This window comes from Theropithecus gelada, chromosome 5 (genome assembly GCF_003255815.1).
Source record: "Theropithecus gelada isolate Dixy chromosome 5, Tgel_1.0, whole genome shotgun sequence".
Lineage (NCBI taxonomy): Eukaryota > Metazoa > Chordata > Mammalia > Primates > Cercopithecidae > Theropithecus > Theropithecus gelada.
In genome coordinates, this window is record NC_037672.1 from 71048670 (window position 1) to 71071949 (window position 23280).

Sequence of the window (23280 nt, forward strand, 5' to 3'; positions counted from 1 at the left end):
TTCATGGCCAAACATAACTATTTATTCATTTTTTTCTTAAAAACATTGAGTTTCTTCTTTTAAAAAAAACAAACACCTAGAATTTAAATATTTCCCATCCAATCACATACAAGTCTGTATACATTATTTACATCTTTTGAATAAAACATATTACAGATTTTCTGACATTCAGTATCCCTTTTTAAACAAAAATGAAGCGATTAAACTTTGATCAGTGACAATCACAATTTGCATAATCTGGCACAGTTTGTAATACAGCGCCTATGTTGAATTTCATAACTTAGACGATTTTTCCCCTTCTACTTCATTATAAAACTGTCTCCATGAGAGTAGTTCCCTGTCTTTATGCACTCTCCCCAATACTTGTACAGTGTAAATGCTGCCCTTATTCTTACATTACTTGGTACTGACAATATTCCTCTGCTTTTGTCTTCAGAAATGATTTCTATTTGAATTTTAAGTGTTCTCATATATACTGTTTTCTATTTCAACCTAGATTTCATGATATTGTTCCTAGTGGTAATTCTAAGTAGTAACTTAAACTTATAGGAAAAGTTCAAATAAAACATCAAGTAAGTGTTTCCTACAAGATTAGTGCCCTCACCACCCTGGTTATGCATGTACAATAATAACAAATACAAGTTAGTGGCTGCAAAAAAAACTATTTTCCCTAAAAACAGTCATTTCTGCCAAACAATTTAAGGAGCAAAGCATCGTTAAAATGAAAATGCACTAATCTTTTTTATAACCTGCACAATTAAGTATTTCAGAAAAATAAAAACTTGTGCAAAATGGTAAGAAACACCACCTATACAAATTTAATATTAAATCAGACGAGAACATGAATCTACAAATAAAAAAATATTAATAATATATGGAGAAATTAAATATTGAAATTTTGACTTTGTATCACTAATAATCTCAGCTTCAGTGAAATAATTTAAAGAAAGCTGTCAAACACTAATTTCCTAAACAAACTGAAACCTATGAATTGACAGTAAATACTTCAGAATCTCTAACAATAAAGACCTGCAAAATCAGCCTAATTATTTTCCAGTGTGTGTGTTACACTCACAGTGGAAAAACACACTGCTGGAAAAAGCCAGTGATTTTACTATCTACCTTTGAGAACTGTAGCCCAAAATTTTCAATTATTTAGTTCTATATGCAGAAAAAGTTGTATTACATTTGCAAAACTGATTTTTGTATTTTCTCTCTTTTGTCAAAATGTGAATCAGTTTCAGCTACAAGTGACAGACATACAGAGCAGTTTTATACCTTCAAACTGAATTATTCTCTGTGATTAGCCTATTAGGAAAGCCTTAAAAATTCAAAATCATCTCTGGTCAGAATTTTTGTTACATCTTCAAATTAAACTTTTCCATTAAATCTTAAGATAGCTTTACTGCTAAACATTTATATCATATACAATTAAGCTGATAGCTGAATAACAGTGATTTCCATGGTAAATTTTAATATTACAACAAAACTCTGATATTTAAATTATTTAAGAGTAGTCCTTCAAGTGTTTCTAAGAATTGGTATATATTCTTTAATTTCAAAATAAGCTTAAAGTATAAATCTGTGTTTTTAAGAATTGGTAGATTCTTTAATATCCCAGATAAATTTCAAAATAAAGTAAGTTTTCTTATTGGTATGCACTCAAATTTCCAAATTGTAAATATACTTTTGGTCCCATATCTTTTAAAAAGACATTAAAAATTATAAATGTATGAAAAGGTTACACAATTATAAATATTTTGTGATACGCAGGCTTAAAACTCAGTATAATTAGTAGATGAAACTTATTCCAATTTCTTTGTACAATAATCACCAGTCTTTCATTAAAGTCAAATTGTTCATCTGAGTAAAAACATTTTTTTAAAAAATGGCAGTAAAGGCTGTTGTTTCCTTAAACTACTTCTATCTTAAATATTGGATCCATTTTCCCATAGTATCCACTCAATCAATACTATCCTACAGTAGTCAAAATTAAATTGAAAAGTTTTCACAAAAAGGAATAAAAATAGAAAACAAGTTCCAGAGAAAGGACTTGTATTTTTCCATTATTAATATATCTAAGGTAATTAAGGTAAGGTAATTAAGCTGAATTTTTTTAAAAAGTAAAACCTCCACATCCAAGTGATATTTTCCACTTCAAAATAGTGACATCAGGAAACTATTATTTTATTCAATGATGCTACCAATGCTTAAAACATTCTCTTGTGCAAATTCGGAAATTATGGCACTTTCCTTTGAACTTCCCTAATGGTTTCCCTCTCAGAAAAGAGCCAAGTTTAAATTACAGTTGAGCTGATGATTAAGATAGGTCATACTGGCTGGCTGTGGTGGCTCACACCTGTAATCCCAGCACTTTGGGAGGCTGGGGAGGGCAGATCACTTGAGGTCAGGAGTTTGAGACCAGCCTGGCCAATATGTTGAAACCCCATCTCTACTAAAAATACAAAAATTAGCCAGGTGTGGTGCTGCCTGTAATCCCAGCTACCTGGGAGGCTGAAGCAGGAAAACTGTTTGAACCCAGGAGGTGGAGGTTGCAGTGAGCTGAGATCATGCCATTGCACTCCAGCCTGGGCAACAGAGCAAGACTCCATGTCAAAAAAATAATAGGTCATATAAGCTGCCAAAAGTGTTTGGTGCAACTAAAATGATGAAATTGATTTTCCTGCATAATAAAAAAACTGCTTTTCACGTCATGCTCTAGAAGAGTTCCAAAAACATTACACTTTTGTAGTATAGCTGGAATAAACAGTGTTCCCAAAAGAACCACTCTGAAGATCAACTCTCATTTGGATGTTAAGGCATGACTTATTCACCTTACAAAGTAAGTTCTACAACTCAATATTTGTATCTCACATATTCTACCATTTCAGTGGTTATCAAAACCTCTCTCAGAGAGGGGTAAACAAAAGTATAAATGAAATGTTGTTTTGCTATTTTTCCTTAAGCAAGGAAAATGCTAATACATAAAATGGAGTCTGGTGGTTATATATGTAATATATAAATATCCGCATCATCTCTATTTCCTGATAAGAGATTGTAGTGTTTTATCCATACTGATAAGCCAGGCAGTAACTCAGTCTGAGATATATTATACACAAAACATATCATCTCCTACCTAATACATTTTATGGTGACCATTTAGAATTTACAAATGACTAACAGAGGAAAGGTAGAGACTGCAATTAAAAATCTTCCAATTTAAGCTAAATTAACCTCCAAAACCTCTACCAGCAACTAATGTGCTTGTTATTTTAGTGCAGTCTAATGCCATGGTTTTTAAGGGAAAGGGAATAATCAAGTCAGCAAATGAAAGCCAGTAGCACCATCTACTGCTAATTAAAATATTTTCACTCTTTTTGTTATTAATTTCTCTCTAGCACCACGACTCCATCAATTAAAGTAATTCTAAAACATTGCTTCATATCAACATTTAACCAAAAAAAGCATTGTGTGTGACAATAATACTATGTTAACTTACTACTTTATATTTTATGGGATGCTTTTATCAAAGGATAAGAAAACCAACTGTTGCTTTATAGCTATGTATTAATATAGAGCACAAGGGGGAAAATAATTATCTTGGTTACTTACAAATTAATTGAAGAAATCCAAAATGAATCCAATAGACATTTATCAGCAAACTCTGCTGCAGAACAAAGTATTGATCCTTATACTTAAAAGGGCATCTTACTAACTTTCATGGGAACCAACCAAATCAAATCAACCTTTTATTACATCAGTTCTTTCACTTTCTGATTTTTTCCTTACTTGTACCCATGTAACAAAATGTGCAATGCCAGGCCTCTCCCCTAGAGAACTGCTATGCTTTGTTAACATATATACACATATACACATATCCTTACTTCCCAGTGACTGTGATTAAAGAAATACTCTAAGCAGGCACCTGAGATTCTGGCACAGTGAAAACAAACTATGTACATATAGTGGGAAAGTAGGTCTTACTACTAAAAATAAGTACAGTGTACTACTGTATAAGGCTTGAAAGGGCAAGATTAATTTTTCACTATTCTCTCTACACTTGGCTACTGCAACTCCTTTGTTATTAGATAGATATGAAGTCAAATACAATATGGAAGACTGAGTAATTCTGTGCTTCATTTTCCTATATAGACAAGACTCGAAATCACCTCACAAATTTTATTTCTGAATCAACCCATAATGATTCATATTATCTATCTGAAAACAAAAAGATTTAAGGAAATTAACTAGCTCTGATTGCAGTTTATAAATAAGCTTTACCAATAAATGTCCAATATATTTAACTCTGCCAGACTTTCCTGTTACTTCTACTGTTGGTACTCGGTGAATAATTCCTAGAAATGAAGTGGAGAAAAAGGCAGTTTCTAGTCAACGTAATTGTAATGGCATTAAATTGTATCACTGCTCTACTTGTTAATGGCAAAACAAATTGATTTAATTTAGTTTCTTTTCTACTGAGTGTTTTTAATCTATACTATTTAAGGGCAAGCATTTCTTCCTAGATGTGAAAAAGATGTATATTTCAACTGAAGGAAGGGTATATATTTCTAACTGAAGACAGAAGAGCTATTGGAAATGACAAAACTAAAACTGGATTTCTAAAAAGGGTATTTCTCTAGAATAAAACTGAAAGAAAAAATTAATATTCTAAAAACTAAGTTTCTGAACTTGTTATTTACGTTAATAATTCACTAGAAAGTCATGATGAATAAAATTTAAAAGTTAATAACTACTGAATTAGCATTTTTCATTATCTGATATCACTGCAAAGAAAAACATTTCCTTTCACAGTGGAAAAACCAGAAGTCAGAATGCTTCAAACTGGGCCTACAATAACCAAAGAAGGTATGGTATCATCTTAAAATGACAGGCAAACATCAGCTCCATTCACTGAATGGAAATGCTAAGAAGTGATCAATTTCCCCCAACAGTCCTTAAATTCCATGTTTAATGTCTGTACCTAAAATTAATAATTTATTTTTAACTTCTCATGGAAGTTGATTCCTAAAAGGAAGTCTCTAAGACTTTGTTTATAAGTAATTGATTAAAATCTTCACGCCATTCTATTCAAATGTTTTCAGACAAAACTTTCTAGAACTTGACTCCCCATCCCTAACTCCCCATACAAACATCTCCATGCCCCCAGCCAAATACACATTCCTATCCCCTCCTCTTCAAAGTAGAAGGGAATTCTGCAGACTTATGGCTCATTTGGCAATTGCTAGGAAACCTCACAGTTCAGCATCACCTCTGAAGATGGCAATCCTATAGATAACCTGAATTTTTACATCTACAGTGCAGTCAACGTGTAGAAAGAAGCCAAAATGTAATACATTTCAACATCCTCAAGTTTCAGTATCACAGATATCAAGAGGTGGGAAAAGACCTGCTTGTAGAGCTTTAAGCATTGTTGAACATAATATATTACCATCAATATAAAATATAATTAAGAAATATTTTTTATGTTCTACATGCATACCTTTACAAATTCTGTTTCTTCAAAGCAGTAAAGGCTGGAGATCACCATATTAGGTAAACTATGGCTTTTATCATAGATATTTTACAACATGCACCAGTAAGTGCCCTGGGTAGTAATCCTAATATTGTTTCAAGCCCTGTTCAGTTCTATATCTATGCTTTGCACCTCAGAAGTGAGCCTGCCAAGGCACTTAAAAACATAAGTCGTTTGGGGACTTCAAAAATGGGCAATTTATACCACACAGAAACCAATCCATCGGCAGTTCAATCAATAAGCACTTTCTTGCAGCACACAATATTATTTAAAAACTCCTCAAGCAACCAAAACCAAGTCCACTAAGATAAATTTACCCTTAATCAAATGTATAGAGAATGGTCTTGGCTTCCCCTAGCAATCGAATATGGTTTCATATAATCAGAATAAAGAAAAAGGAACCCAAACAAGCCCCCGCCCCCAAACCTAGGACAAAAACAATCCAGATAAAAACAAAATATAACAAAAACCCCAATACACTCCACACTGCTTCATTTGAGGAACAATGTGCACAGTTCTGCATCCTTTTATCTGTCCTTTGAGGTGAGTTTTTCAATCAGTTCTTGGAGTGGTGCAAGTTCTCTTCTATCAATAAGGTTGAATTCCTACACATGATAAAGAAAGGCAGAATAAATAGCAAAAACATTATTTGCATCTTATTCCAAAGTAAATTACCATGAACATTTGTTGGAAATTAGCTTTTGAAGTAAATAAAAGTAGATTATGTTTTTCCTTGTTCACTAGGTCTGTGTCTTGGGTAAATCACTTAACCACTCCTGATGTTATGTTTTTCCATCTGTGACATTAGGATAAATCCCCCTACCTCATAAAATTATTGCAGGGGACTAAATGTGATACTGGATGTTAACTACTTCATGTAATGCCTGACATAAAGTAACAATAAATGGGAATTGCTGCTTCCTATTGAAAGGAATGATCTGGACACCATTTAAGTACAGTCAACTAAGTAGAGACACACACACAAAAAACAGTAGCATCTCAGGCAAACTCAGCATTATATGAAAAGCCAAAATCTGGTTACAAACTAACGTATTTGCAAGCTATCATAAGATATGGTAAGAAAATAACATGAATATGGTTGGATCCACAAATGACAAATTAAAGTACTGTGAAGAACAAATGAGAAAACCTGAATTTAATTTGTGCTCCTTTAGAAATTCCACCCCTGTCATTCTGAAGTCCACTTCTGAATAGATTTCCCCTGAACTATAAACTATAAGGCTAGTAAATAGAGGCTTGTCTACATTTCTGATCTGCTGCTGCCATGGTAAGGCACTCTCAGCTTCCAATTTAATTTGTTTATTAGCATCTATCATGTGCCAAGCACTACAGTTAAATACTGGAGAGAAGCATTAGGGGATATTTAATAGCAGGACCACGCCTAAGATTTGTAGAGTCTGGGCCAAGTCATATATCATATGACTAAATTACTAAAATTTATATTAAGGTAGGATGTTGTTAAGAAAACATGTTCTATCCTCCTACCTTAACAAATATACTTTCAAAACAACCAGGAGAACAGATTCAAACTTAGAATTCTCCAGACTCCTCAGGATTCCGCACTGGAAAGTAGTGACATGACGAAAGCCAGCCCCGGGTGCCTGGCCCTTAGAAAACCTCCCTGCTTTTCCAACCCCATCCACCCTGCACCTCAGGAGGTCTCATATACGATTGCGGACACTTTGGGTAATGTCCACATTCCCTCTGAAACAGCTGCCATCAGCTACCCCTCAGGCCTAGAGGTATACATATCAAGAGACGGGACCTGCCCTCAAAAGAATGGAGCCCAGGAAAAGATGCATGGAGACCATGGAAATACATTTTGGACCATGTGGACAGATAATTCTGAGTTTCAGGTACCCAAGCAAGCAACAGAAGGGATTTAGGTAGGTAGGTATATTCTTAGCCCTATGGATTCCTCGCTCTGTGGGGAGGGGTGCAGGCTGTGGAAGGACCACAGCACTTATCTCGAAATTGTGGGGTCCAAGGCCAGTGACCCCCTTACTTAATCAAACGGTGATACTGCATAACTAATGGACCTACCTTTAAGAAGTTCACAGTGTCGTGAGATACAAACAGGATCAGATGTGGTAAATGCTATGTATCGATCCCTTGCTACTTGCTAAGAGTTGGGAAACACAGTGTAAGATCACTGAGTCAAGTAAAATTAACCCTTCTGGAGGGAGAATATACTCTCTTAAACCACCATAACCTCAACTTTAGCAATCATGTTCTGCCTAAACCAAACACAGATGCAAACTTAAGGACAACATTTTCTTTGTTCCTTAGTTCTGGACATGGGATACCACAGTAAAGTAACCATTAAGAGCAACAGTTTTGGCAAGTTACAATCTCCTAAAGTATGTTTATATAGGTAAAATGCATGCCTTCAGTGTAAGGAGTGTGTACAGGGGGAAGATGGATACATTATTTCTTAAAAGAACCGGGGAAGTGGCAACGACATTTATAAATATATGCCTATAAATATACAAAAACAACACGAATTCAAGATGTTGAATTGTTTATTCTCCTGACGACCATCTCCCCTTCTCAACCTCCAACAACAACAACAAAAAAACTGGTCACTCTTTTATTTCCACCTCTTTTTCATTTTTGCCTGTTATTTGTCTTATTATTACAGCAAGGTGAGAATAATGTCACTGCTTAGTCTACATTTGTAAGGCCAGTTCTTTGAAGACTAAAAAAAGAGGAAGTCAACTAGGAAGTCAGACCAAAGACTAATGACCCTCTGGCACAGAAACATTCTTTGTGACATATTTTTCCCTCAGACATGATGGATAGTCCTTAACTTAAAACTTATTTAGAATGTGGTTTTTTAAAAAAAGACAAAAAACAGATGTGATATTCAAAACCCATTCCTGGGCCACAGTCTGCTAATAAAGATCCAGGGCAGACTGGAGTAGGAGAAGTACTAAAATGTCCAGGAGAACCAGTTCATTCACAGATCTGCCAAGCTAGTCAGATTCATTATCCGGACCCTCCATATGGCCTGTTAACTGAAGCAAATCCAAGGCACAACTTTTCAAATCCATTTTAGACTTGCATACCATCAACTTGTAAACTAAAAAAATTTAAAAACCAAAAGCCAGTCCTTATCATCATGGAAAAGTGTAGAAGAGGATGCAGACTAGAGAGATATGGCAAATTCCATCCTGACAGTGTGGATGCAGTATTCACCTTAGAATTATGAAGATAAATGCTTACCCTGAGCACCAAAGGCCTCCTCATCCAACTTACCTGGACAAAAAAAATAAAGTGCTTGAAAGATGTATTTAGATGTGCTTCCTCCTGAAGTTGGATCACAGGGTCAAAATGCTGATGATAAATGTGAGCATAAACCCTAAAGAGGCGTTTGAGTATAGTTTTTGCCACAGACATGAAATTCTTTGGGAATGGGACACCTAGAAAAGAGATAAACAACTCCCTCTAGTAACAAGAGATGACAACAAGACAATATGAGTTTGTCGGTAAAGAGCAAAATAAATCACCAAGACAAGGCTGAAAAGAAGTAGTATTTACAAATTTATACATATACCCATTATACCTTTTCAGAAGTTCTCAACATGTCATGAATGAAAATAAACTTCAAAGTTTTTATGATATAAGAATTAGTCTTCATTACAGCCTGTTATGTCTTTAACATACTACCACCGCATTTCTAAAATGAAACAAACACACACCCAAGATGGTAGTGGAGCTAAAACACTCAGATCATCAGATTTCTTTTTTTTTCTTTTTCTATTTTTGAGATGGAGTCTCGCTCTGTCGCCCAGGCTGGAGTACAGTGGCGCGATCTCCGCTCACTGCAAGCTCCGCCGCCTCCCGGGTTCACGCCATTCTCCTGCCTCAGCCTCTAGAGTAGTTGGGACTACAGGCACCCACCATGCCCGGCTAATTTTTTTGTATTTTTAGTAGAGACAAGGTTTCACCATGTTAGCTAGGATGGTCTCGATCTCCTGACCTTGTGATCCGCCCGCCTTGGCCTCCCAAAGTGCTGGGATTACAGGCATGAGCCACTGCGCTCGGCCAGATCATCAGATTTCTTAAGTCTCAATACAAATATGTGCTGAACAGAAATAATGCATTAACCATGTTCAGTTTTGTTTAAAATGCTTGCAGTTTATATTGTACTTTTTTCTATGGGAATTATTTCATTACTACTCCAAGTCTACATTTGTCCTGAAATTAGCTGCATTCTCTATTCCACTGATTTGTAAATTACAGCACTTTTACAGCACTGAAATAACAAAAGTAGAAAAATACAAAATCCCTGTGGAGAAGAGGGAACTCTTATATACCGTTGATGGGAACACAGATTGGTATGGCCACTATGGAAAACAGCATGGAGGTTCCTAAAGAATTAAAAATAGAATACCATATGACCCAGCAATCCGTCTTCTAGGTATATACCCAAAGGAAATTAAATAACCCAGTCGTAAAGGTATCTCCATTCCTATGTTCACTACAGCACTGTCCACAATAGCCAAGATATGGAAACAACCCAGGTGTCCATCAACAGATGAAAGGATTTTTAAAACTGTGCTATATATATACAATGAAATATTATTCAGTTACAAAAAGAGGAGATCTTGCAATTTACCACAACATGGATAGACCTGGAAGGCATTACGCTAAGTGAAACAAGCCAGACACAAAGAAAAATCTTATATAACCTCACGTATGTGGAATTTTTTTTAAGTCAAATATACAGAGATAAACAGTGGCTACCAGGGAAAGTGGTGGAGCTAAGTGAAAGGATAGAAAGTAGCAGTTATGTAAAATGAACAAGACTAAAGATCTAATGTATAACATGAGGACCACAGTTACCAGTAGTGTACTTAGTGTACTGAGGCTGGGCGGTGACTCACACCTGTAATCCCAACACTTGGGAGGACAAGGTGGGAGGATCACTTGAGCCAGGAGTTCAAGACCAGCCTGGGCAACATAGTAGCCCCTTGCCTCTATAAAAAATTAGAAATTAGCTGGGTATGGTGGTGTATACCTGTGGCCCCAATTACTTAGGAGGCTGAAGCAGTACGATTGCTTAAGCCCAGGAGATTGAGGCTGCAGTAAGATGTGATTGTGCCACTGAACTACAGCTTTGGCAACTGAGTGAGATCTTGTCTCAAAAAAAAAATTTTAAAGAATAGTATATTGTATTCAGGATTTTTGCTAAATGAGTAGATTATAGCTGCTCTTACCACAGGGGGGGAAAAGGATAACTATGTAAGATGATGGATATCTTAATCTGTTTCATTATAATAACCATTTTATTATGTACAGTCTCATAACATCGTGTTGTATATCTTAAATATACATGATAAAATTTATTTTTAAAAATGTATAAAATCCCATATGCTTTGTTAAACTTGCTAAATGATGCAGACTGGCATAACAGCCAAAATTGGTACTACTGGGTTCAATGTCATCATATTGCCATCATATTGCTACTGCTCATTTAAAATTACTACAGTTCACAAAGACACATAAGACAAACCAAAGTGAAAGGACATCTATAAAATAATATGTACTCTTCAACAATATCGATGTCATGAAAAACCAAAAATGACTAAAGTGCACATTTCCAGATCAAAGGAGGCTAAAGAGACAACAAATAAATGAAAACAAATATAAAAGATTTCCTTTGCTATGAAGTACATTAAGAAAACCTGAAAAGCTCAAATAAGATCTATATAGTATAGCATCAATATAAATTTCCTAATTTTGATATCTGTACTGTGATTTTTTTAAGGAAATACATATTAAAGGTTTTAAAGGCATCATATATGCAACTTACTCTCAAACAGTTTAAGAAAAGGAATGAATGAATATATGTGTATGTGTGACAGAGGTTGGGAGAGGGAGAGGGAAGGAGGAAGATGTTAACAACGAAGAATCTGGATGTAGGGTTTGTATGATTCTTTTTACATTTCCTTGCATAAGTCTTGCAAATTTTCTAAAAGTTTGAAATTGGATCAAAATAAAAATTTTAAAACTATATTATGAGGGAGAAGAGAAAACGTGGGGACACTCATCCAACCCTTATGATACATATATACATATAAGTAATTCAGTCTTAAAAAATTGTTCTTTTATTTAAAAAGTTCCAAGTGGTTAATGCATTCAATAAATATGTTTAAAATACTCCATAATAACAACTATTTATATTGTTGTCTTCACCACATTTTTTTTTTCAAAAAATAAATCATAAAATGTCAAAAAGTTCTAACATTACAGGAGCAGATTCTTAGCTTTTTGAGATAATCAGTTGTAAGTTGTAAGAAGTTTGAGAAGGCAAAAACATGACTGTCTAAATGTTTATAATTAGACAGTCATGTTTTTAAATATATTTATCTTTTTCACACCAAATTTATCATGAACATTAAGGTAAACCCTCTATTTTATTTTATTTATTTTAATCTAATTTTTTTAGACAGAGTCTCTATCACCCAGACTGGAGTTCAGTGGCCCTTAAAAGTAAATATAAAAAAGCAAAAGTCACTCAGTTGATGATACGGCAACCCCTCAAATCTTGTTTTCTTCTCGCACAGCTTAATATTTGAATGTGTAAGATTCATATTGTGGGTCATAAATTCAAACTCTCTTTTGATCACAAATATATTACTAAATAGCACTGGATAGAAGCCATATGAACTTCCCTAAATAAGCAGATAAGACTGTGGCAGATGTTATTAGCTATCTACTCAATATCCATTCTCTTTTTTCTATAACAGGGCCAGATGTTGTTACTATCCTAGATATACTGATCTCATCATTTAAAATTAGAGAGAGAGTTCCCAGCACTTTGGGAGGTCGAGGTGGGCATATGACTTGAGGTCAGGAGTTCGAGACCAGCCTGGCCAACATGGTGAAACCCTGTCTCTACTAAAAATACAAAAAAATTAGCTGGGCGTGGTGGCGGACGTCTGTAGTCCCAGTTACTTGGGAGGCTGAGGCAGAAGAATCACTTTAACCTGGGAGGTGGAGGTTGCAGTGAGCCGAGATCACGCCACTGAACTCCAGTCTGGGTGATAGAGACTCTGTCTAAATAAATTAGATTAAAATAAATAAAATAAAATAAAATAAAATAAAATAAGAGGGTTTACCTTAACGTTCATGATAAATTTGGTTTGAAAAAGATAAACACCTTTAAGTGCATAAGATTGGAAATATATGTTACATATGGTACTTTACCATGGTTCCTGGAATAGGAATAACCCTCCAGCTAGAACTTTCTACTGAAAGGGCTTTTTAAGCCTTTCCTTTACTTCAGGAAAGTAAGTTTATTCTCAATGATGATCATAATTGTTTTTTAAAGTATTAAAAAAAAACTATCATTGTCTGAAAATAAACTCAGTGATACTTTAATCTAGAATATCATCAAAAAATAATTACCTTAAGAAAGGGAGATCATTTATTTTCTAATATACCTATCCTTTCAGCTAATTATGCATTTAAAAGCACTAAGTTAAAGGGGGAAAGCTCAATTCACACAAGATCACTTGCTTATTTTACCACTGTGTTAACAAACTTTTGTGCCTCTTCTTGGGAGGTGCATAACATATACACACATCAACACAGCCGTAAAGAACTCTCCAACTAGATATAGTGGAAAAAGGGAGGAAAATTCTATAAACATATAAAAGATAAATCATGATGGATCCCAATTACAAAAAATAATTATACCAATTTTTGATGGAAATAACGTCTCATCATCCAACTGGTCCTGAACCCAAGTCATCAAGTAATCAATATACTTTGGTGCAGAGCACTTTATAGGTTTCTTTATGTTCGTTCCATCTGCCCAATGATACTCATATCTGCATTGGAGAGATAAAAAGCACACAGAAGATTAGTATATACCTATACACAGTGTATATATTTTATGTATCTATATTACTAATGTACACACAGACATGTTTTCAACACTCTGCTCCTCCAAATAAAGATATATTTTTAAATATCCAATGGACTACTTTGCATTTATCACAATTCAAACTAAGTAGATCCCAACAAACTCATGTTTTGTGTTTCTATGCTCTCCTCACATGTCTGAATTTTTCTGCACAGCTGTCATAAACAGCATTTATATTTTAGAATCACATATTATTGTAGTAGAAAAACTAGCTTACTTCCTAGTTCTATGATGACTACTATTGTACTTTATGGTTGTTTTTCTTCCTTAAAAACCACTTCTCCTTATGCAGTACAATTCTTTTTAACTTGGGGCTTTAAATTTTCGGTTAAGGATCGAGAATGACACAGAAGCACCAAAATAAGATTAATGAGGATGAGAATGATTTCATATTTGAGTACATTTGGCTGAAGAGCTAAACATGTCTTTAAAGAAGGTCCAAAGAAAATTTGCAACCCAAATAAAGGCTTTTGGTATTAGCAGAACACCACCATCCTTTGATTCAATAAACATCTAATATGCACCTTCCATGTAAAAGATACTAAGAACAAGAAACACTAAAATGAAAGACAGACACTTTCCCTACTCTCAAGGAAAATAGGCTAGTAGAAAGGACAGCCTCAAAAGTGAAGATGTAAAAACGGTATAAGTACCCTAAAAGAGGCCAGGCAAGGTGGCTCACACCTGTAATCCTAGCACTTCAGAAGGCTGAGGCGGGCGGATCACTTGAGGTCAGGAGTTCAAGACCAGCCTGGCCAATATGGTGAAACCCCGTCTCTACTACAAATATAAAAATTAGCCAGAAATCGCTTGAATCAAGGAGGCAGAGGTTGCAGTGAGCCAAGATGGTGCCCATCCCAGCCTGAGCAACAGGGCGAGACTCCCGTCTCAAAAAAAAAAAAAAACACAAACCCTAACAGAGTTACACACACACACACCCACCCCCTGAATTTTGAGATAAGGAAGATGCATACAAGTGAAATTCCAAAGTGGAAAAATATCTAAACTCAACTAGCATTTAGTATTTTAGTTTCCAAAAGGTTACTTCTGCTGCTTAACCTCTCTCCCTTTGATTCAATTCTACCCTTGTCCCCAGATTTGGGCTAAATGATAGGTCAGTTAGCCTGGGAAAGGAGATGACAATATATAATAGAAAAATACTACAGGATATTTTAAACAATAACAATTATCTTTGGATAGGATAAGTGAGGATGCTTTCTATTTAATCAGAACTACTTATACCTGAACAATAATATTAAACAAGATATACCTGAATTAAACATTCTGTAGACAACCTTACTGCCAAAAGTGGGGCAATAGGGATGACTATCAAGTCCATTTTGAAGGTCTCCAAGGAGATACTTTCCAACACCTCTTGATATTCTGTTTTTACTGTTTAATCACTTTCACAGTCAAAAGATTCTTTCTAATATAATACTAAAGTTCTTAGTGCAATTTAAGCCTATTGTATCTCCTTGTTTGCTCCTCTTAGGAGATAGAGACCATGAATGGTAACATTTTAGCCATCATTATGCTTTTTTTTTTTTTGAGACAGGATCTTGCTCTGTAGCCTAGGCTGATGTACAGTGGCACGAGCATAGCTCACTGCACCCTTGAACTCCTGGGCTCAAGCAATCCTCCCACCTTGGCCTCCCAAAGTGCTGAGATTACAGGTGTGAGCCACCATCCCCAGACTGTAATTATTCTTTTTTTTTTTTTTTTGAGGCGGAGTCTCGCTGTCGCCCAGGCTGGAGTGCAGTGGCACGATCTCGGCTCACTGCAAGCTCCGCCTCCCGGGTTCACACCATTCTCCTGCCTCAGCCTCCCGAGTAGCTGGGACTACAGGCACCTGCCACCTCGCCCGGCTAATTTTTTGTATTTTTAGTAGAGATGGGGTTTCATCGTGTTAGCCAGGATGGTCTCGATCTCCTAACCTCATGATCCACCCACCTCGGCCTCCCAAAGTGCTGGGATTACAAGCGTGAGCCACCGTGCCTGGCTGACTGTAATTATTCTTAAGAGACAGGGGCACAACCATGTTTACTACCTTATGTGAAGAAACTTTAACATTTTTAACTTTCCCTCACAATCATATTTTTCATCTTGTCAATCATTTTCAGATGTTTCACATTTATATTTAAATGTAAAAATCAGAAACAGACAAGGTAAACCAAAGAATCATTTTCAATATTCCGAAGTGTTTTTTAAAAATATTAACTATCTATATCCTAAGGCTTTTTGAAAAATAAAATAATTGTATATTGCTTAGACCTTTAGAGTTTACAACTATGACTCCCTAATCTCTTCTTTTTCTTTCGTTGTGTTTATATTTACGATGACTTTCTTCATTCTGTAGCTCTATTTTGCCGCGGTGCCTTTCTCATTCTACCTTTGACAGACTATTCTCTTTGAAATGTATTTCTGTCATCACAGCATGAACTGGTAAACTGCAAACTCCAATGTACAATTTCTTTTTTAATAATAATAAAAATCAGTAACTGAGGGCCAGGCGCAGTGGCTCACCCCTGTAATCCCAGCACTTTGGGAGGCCGAGGAGGGCAGATCATTTGAGGTCAGGAGTTTGAGACCAGCCTGGTCAACATGATGAAATCCTGTCTATATGAAAAATACAAAAACAGCCGGGTATGGTGACATAATCCTGTAATCCCAGCTACTCAAAGAGGCTGAGGCAGGAAGATCTCTTGAACCAAGGATGCAGAGGTTGCAGTAAACCAAGATCGCACCACTGCACTCTAGCCTGGGCAACAGAGCAAGATTCTGTCTCAAAAAAAATAAAATAAAAATTTAAAAAACAGTATCTGAGAACAAAGTTCTATGAGCCATGATTCAATACTACTTTGCAAGGGGCTCAGCATTTATTAAGTATTAACAAATGCCTCTCCTAGGCACAATCCTTCATCTGCTGGTAAAAATGAAGAACTATGACAACTACTACATCTTCTTAGTACTAATGACTAGGAAATGTCAAGATTCTCCCCCTTCCAAAAAAAAAAGGAGAAAGGAAGGGAGGGAGGAACGGAGAAAAGAAGAGAAGGAAGAAGAAAAGGGATGTAGAGAAAGAAGAAATAGGAGGAGGGAGAAAGGAAGGAAAAGGAGGAAGAAAGAAGAGAAAGAGAGGGAAGCAGGCAGGCAGGAGACCACACAGCTTTAACGTTATGTACGCACGCATGCATGCATACGGGAACAGAGACAAACAGCTCTCACGCCAGAAGAACTGGCTTTCTTAGAAGGCAGTGCTATTTAATTTCTCAAGGTAAAACTGACCATAGAATAGAAAAACTAAAAACATCTATTTTCACAAGTGAAGCTTAACCAAAGTGAACATCAGTAATATTGACAAGAATTAATACTAATACTAGTTTTCCAAAAGTATTTCATTTCTAAATGCCCCCGTTCCTCTAAGAAATCTTCCCAAAATAACAAGTAACAGAAATTCACACTCTACCTTTGACGATAAAATTAGGAGACACCTATGTCTTTAAATCACTTTTTTTTTGAGACAGAGTCTCACTCTATCAGTCAGGCTGGAGTGCAATGGCACAATCTCAGCTCACTGCAACCTCACCTCCACCTCCCAGGTTTAAGTGATTCTCGTGCCTCAACCTCCTGAGTAGCTGGGATTACAGATGTGCACCACCACGCCCAGCTAATTTTTCTATTTTTAGTAGAGATGAGATTCACCACGGTGCCCAGGTTGCTCTCAACCTCCTGACCTCAGGTGATGATCTGCCAGTCTCAGCTTCTCAAAGTGCTGGGATTGTAGGCATGAGCCACCATGTCCAGCCTAAACGACATTATTTTTTAAAGGGGCTATCTTGACTAGACTTTTCAAACAGGCGAGGTGGGGAGTACGACAGTTCATACAAGTTCAAGTAGGGTGAGGAGAGAACAAAAGACGCACCTGCAACTACAAACCCCATACAAACTCCACAGAAGACGTTGCTCCAAAGTAAACAGTCCCGTGACGGGTAAAAACCACAAACATACTGCTGCAGGAAGAGGTCTAAATGGAGGAAGGGAATTGACAGACACTAGATTTTGAATAGCTCTGCAGCTATACTCATCTCCACGGGCTAGAAAGAAGTGAAGGTTCAAACACAGCTTTGTGTCTTTGCTAGTGTGATCTTCCTTTCTCTTTACTGAGAACTGCCAACTTATTTTACATCTTCACATGGTATCTCCATATCTTTCCTGAGCTACAATATTATACTTCTGTTACGGGCTCTTTGATCATTTGACTAAATTCTTTGAGTCTATGGCAATGCATAGAGCAATATTTTTATAATGAATGTTGACATATGAGGTAAAAAATATATATGAAAGGCCTTACATTTAGGTACCACTAAAGAAATGGTAACTGCCATTGTTGTTATTAGTAGAAGTAATAATAAAAGCCAGTTTCCAAAATGTACTGATTCAACCCACATTTTTTGGATGTTAAAACAAGGTAGCAAGCTCTGTCCTTGCACCAAAAGGGAATTAAAAGAAGAAAAAATCCAACCGGTTAAATAAAACATGTATGAATAGTGTAAGAAATATAACAAACAAATATCATCACAAAGGTAAAAAAGTTAAACAGTCTGATGAAATCAGAAGGCTTTGACAGAGAAGTATTTGAAAAAAGACATGAAGATCAGTAAGATTTTTTGAAATATTGACAGAAAATGACAGGAGTGAAATGGAGAGAAGAAAAATGTCCAAGAGAAGAAGAGAATAAGCAAGCTTCCAGAGAATGTAAGTAACGGAGGGAATAGCAAGGTATTTCCAGTAATCCAGTTAGGATAGACCAGAGAAGACACATAAGCAAACAGAGAAAAGGCAGGATGGAGAGTCACAAAGCCCAAGCTAAGGAATCTAGATTAACAGTCACTGCAAACCTCAGAAAGAGATGCTAAGTAGCAAAAAATTACATGGTCAGAAACCCCATTCTTCTCTAAGAACCGTAAAATAATGTAAAAATAAGAAACCGATCATTAACTATGTCTTACTTTGGGCCAGCTGACATCACTGGACAACTCTCTTCTGTACAGAAGTCTGTGATGGTTCCATAAAGCATGTTGATCTGATTGAAGAAATCCACAGCTGTAAAGCAAATATCAGTTGTAAGTAAAACAAAATGGCTAAATTTAAAATGAAATTTTATTGTACTTGAACAGAATAGGCTTATCAGTGTTCTTTCCCCTACAAAGAACAGGTGAAAACCATATACAGAAGTCTCAATACACTGAAATGAGGAGCTTGTGTTTATCAAACAACTCCCTTGAGAGCAAAACAGCAAGCACAGAGAGGAAGAAATTATTTGCAACATATACAAACAACAGAAATCTTTTATCCAGAATATATAAAGAACTCATATAGATCAATAAGAAAAAGACAACACAGCTGAAAAATGTGAGACAGTTTTAAACTGTCACTTCACAAAAGAAATTTCCAGGTGGTCAAATGTCCTATGAAGAGATGTTGGTAATCACGGAACTACAAATTGAAATGATAGTGGGATGCCATTCTATAGGCCCCAAAAAGGCTAAAATTTATTTGAAAATGCAACAAGGCAAGAATATCCAACACATTCTTAAAGAAGAACCAGGCTGGGCACGATGCATCACACCTGTAATCCCAACACATTCACAGGTCAAGGCTGGAGAATCGCTCGAGCCCAAGAATTCAAGACCAGCCTGGGAAACACACTGAGACCTCGTCTCTGCCAATAAAAATAAAAATAAAATTAGTTGGGCATGGTGGTGAATGCCTGTGGTTCCAGCTACACAGGAGGCTGAGGTGGGAGGACTCCCTGAGCCCAGGAAGTTAGGCTGCAGTGAGCCATGATCACATTACTGCACTCCAGCCTGCGTGACAGAATATGTCTCAGAACAAAAACTAAGGTAAGTACTAAGATTTATAAAGCACAATGAATAAAACAGTATAATTTTAGTAGACCAATGGAACAGAAGAGAGACCTAGGCAATTACAGAAACAGATGCGAACATAGATGAAACATCTGATTTATGGCATAGCCATCACTGCAGAATGAGCAAAGGACAATGTTTTCATAAATATTTCTGAGTCAACTGGTTATTGCTATCGGGAAAATTAAAACCTGGCCAGGCACAGTTGGCTCACACCTGTAATCTCAGCACTTTGGGAGACTGGGGCAAGAGAATGGCTTGAGGCCAGGAGTTCAAGACCAGCCTGGGGAACATAGCAAGACCCCACCTCTGCAAAAAATATTTTAAAAATTAGCCAAGTATGGTGGTGTTCTCCTGCAGTCCGAGCCACACCACTCAGAAGGCTAAGACAGGAGGATTGCTTGAGCCCAGGAGTTCCAGGCTATAGTGAGCTATGATCTCGCCACTGCATTCCAGTCTGAGCCAAAGAATGAGACCTTGTCTCAAAAAAATAAAGTAAAATGAGGCCGGGAGCAGTGGCTCACGCCTGTAATTCCAGCACTTTGGGAGGCTGAGGCAGGTGGATCACCTGAGGTTGGAAGTTCAAGACCAGCCATGATCAACATGGAGAAACCTTGTCTCTACTAAAAATACAAAATTAGGCTGGTATGGTGGCACATGCCTGTAATCCCAGCTACTTGGGAGGCTGGGGCAGGAGAATCGCTTGAACCTGGGAGGTGGAGGTTGCAGTGAGCTGAGATTATGTCATCGCACTCCAGCCTGGGCAACAAGAGCGAAACTCCATCTCAAAAAAATAAATAAACAAAATGAAATCAAATAAAATTAGACTCTTCACTCATGTCATACCCAAAAAGCAATTCCAAGTAGACTGTACCTCTAAATGTGAAAGGCAAGACAATTAAGTTTAAAAAGAGCATAGGCCAGGCATGATGGCTCACACCTGTAACCCCAGCACTTGGGGAGACCAAGGCCTGGGGAGGATCACTTGAGCCCCAGAGTTTGGGACCACCCTGGGCAACACAGTAAAATCCCATCACTACAAAAAATTAAATAATAAATAAATTAGCTGGGCATGGTGGTCATGCCTGTAATCCCAGCACTCTGGAACACTCTAGTAGGCTGAAGTGGGAGGGTCACTTGAGCCAGGGAATTTCAAAGCTGCAGTGAGCCATGATCGTGCCACTGCACTCCAAACTGGATGACAGGGCAAAACTCCCTCAAAAACATAAAAATTTAATTTTAAAAAAAGAGAACAAAATACACTAATCATAAAGGAATAGTTTTCAGGTTTCATTAGATTTGTCCCTAGGTTGATATTTTTTATGCTATTTTTTTTTTTACTTTTTGTTCATTTTTCTTTCTTTTGGCCTCTATTTCCTGGTGATGAGATATTCATAACTTTATATTGACCCAAGAGCTGACCACCTCATTAAATTCATCTATTAGTAATAATAATCATGGACTTTTAGATTTTCAACATATTTTCTTTTCCAAAAAGGGATTTTCAGACCAATCAACATATTTACTTTCATTGGCTATAAATGAAAAGAATAATTCTTCCTTTCCAGTCAGTATATTTTTTATTATTTTTCTTGCCTTAGTGAATTGGTTAAGACTCCAGTAACTGGCCAGGTGCGGTGGCTCACGCCTGTAATCCCAACACTTTGAGAGGCCAAGGCAGGTGGACCATCTGAGGTCAGGAGTTCGAGACCAGCCTGAACAATATGGTGAAACCACATTGTTCTACTGAAATATCAAAAATTAGCCAGACATGGCAGTGTGCACCTGTAGTCCCAGCTACTCAGGAAGCTGAGACAGGGGAACTGCTTGAACCCAGGAGGCAAAGGCTGCAGTGAGCCGAGATCACGCCACTGTACTCCAGCCTGGGAGACAGAGCAAGACTCCATCTCAAAAAAAAAAAAAAAAGAAAAGAAAAAAAAGGACTCCAGTAACATATTGATGGCAGATATCCTCGACTCTTTCCTAAATTAAGAAAATATTTCAACATTTACTATTATACTGTTATAGCTATTCTGCAAATAGATATGCTTTATCAGAAGAAAGTTCTCATCTATTACTTGATAACCCTTTTATTATGAATTGGTTTTGAATTTTAACAAATGGTTTTTCTGCATGTATTGCTGTGATATGATTTTTTTTTCTCCTTGATTTTGGTTAATGCAGTGAATTACAATGACCAATTTACATTTTTTTTCTAATTTGTTTTTTTTTTTTGAGGTAGGATCTCACTCTATTGCCCATGCCCGGGGTGCAGTCAGAGCTCACTGGAGCCTCAAACTCCTGGGTTCAAACAATCCTCCCACCTCAACCTCCTTGAGTAATTAGGACTACAGGCATGCAACACCACAGCTGGTTAACTTTTAAAATTTTTTATAAATAGTGGGATTAAGCCCGCGCGGTGGCTCACGCCTGTAATCCTAGCGCTTTGGGAAGCTGATACAGGTGGATCACCTGAGGTCAGGAGTTCAAGACCAGCCTGACCAACACGGAGAAACCCCATCTCTACTAAAAATATAAAAGTAGCCGGGCACAGTGGCACATGCCTGTAATCCCAGCTACTCGGGAGGCTGAGGCAGAAGAATCGTTTGAACCTGGGAGGCAGAGGTTGCAGTGAGCCGAGATCGTGCCATTGCACTCCAGCCTGGGCAACAAGAGCAAAACTCCGCCTCAAAAAAAAAAAAAAAAAAAATGTGTGACTCACTATATTGCCTAAGCTGATCTGAACCCCCTGGCCTCAAGTAATCCTTCCACCTTGGCCTCCCGAAGTACTGGGATTACAGGCATAAGCCACAACCTGAGGCCCCTCAGATGTTAAACTAATCTTTGTATTTCTGGAATAAACTCAACTTAGTCACAATGAATTATATACACTTTTAAAATGTTATTAGATTCAACTCACTAACATTTTTATTATCTACATTCATTTCAAAAGTTAGATGACCTAGTTCCCTTTCTTCTAATGTTCATGTAGAACTCATAAAACTAATATATTTTCCCATTCTTTATAAGAGTCAAACACTGGTGTTATTTCTTCCTTAAATGTTTCATGGACATACTATTGTGGCAAGGTTTTTAAATAGATTGCAATTTTTTTTAAGTTATAAGATTATTCAGATTTTTTATTCTAGTGTTAACTTTGATCAGTTGAATTTTTATAAGAATTCGATTATTTCAGTTAAACTTTCAAATTTATTGGGATAAATCTGTAACTTGTTCACAATATTCTCTTACAACTTTAAATAAACAATATTCTCTTACAACTTTTAATGTTATGTAAGATCTGGTGTGTATTTCCTTTTTTATTCCTGATATTGGTTATTTGTGCTTTCAGATATTATTAAATAATTAATATTTTAAATTAATATTTTTAAAATATTAAAATATTTTTTTCTTGATCTATCTTACCAGGAGTTATAAATTTTTAGACTTTTCAAAGAATTATTTTTTTTTTTTTGAGATGAAGTCTCATGTTTCACCATGTTGGCCAGGCTACTCTTGAACTTCTGACCTCAAGAGATCCACCCACCTCCGCCTCCCAAAGTGCTGGGATTATAGGCATGAGCCACCACGCCCAGCCTGATTCCATTTTATGTTTATTTTCTATTTTATTAACTTCTGTTCTTTACTAATAACCTCTTTTAACTTTTTTTTTTTTTTTTTTTTGAGATGGAGTTTCACTCTTGTTGCCTAAGCTGGAGAGAAATGGCACAATCTCAGCTCACTGCAACCTCCGCCTCCTGGGTTCAAGCAATTCTCCTGCCTCAGCCTCCCAAGCAGCTGGGACTAGAGGCACACCTCACCACGCCCAGCTAATTTTTGTATTTTTAGTAGAGATGGGGTTT

The 23280-nt window shown here is 36.6% G+C and overlaps 1 protein-coding gene across 3 annotated transcripts in view; it reads right to left on the bottom strand.

Annotated features, from left to right (window-relative positions):
* MOB1B (MOB kinase activator 1B) overlaps positions 1–23280 on the bottom strand; it is an 82752-nt gene continuing 59472 nt past the window's right edge. For all 3 annotated transcript variants that reach the window (XM_025385267.1, XM_025385268.1, XM_025385266.1), the window contains 4 exons: positions 18500–18593; positions 13262–13395; positions 8813–8976; positions 1–6138 (listed from right to left, as the gene is read on the bottom strand). In XM_025385267.1, the coding sequence (XP_025241052.1) occupies positions 6061–6138; positions 8813–8976; positions 13262–13395; positions 18500–18593 (470 nt within the window). In that variant the 3' untranslated portion in view covers positions 1–6060. The remainder of the gene's footprint in view (positions 6139–8812; positions 8977–13261; positions 13396–18499; positions 18594–23280) is intronic.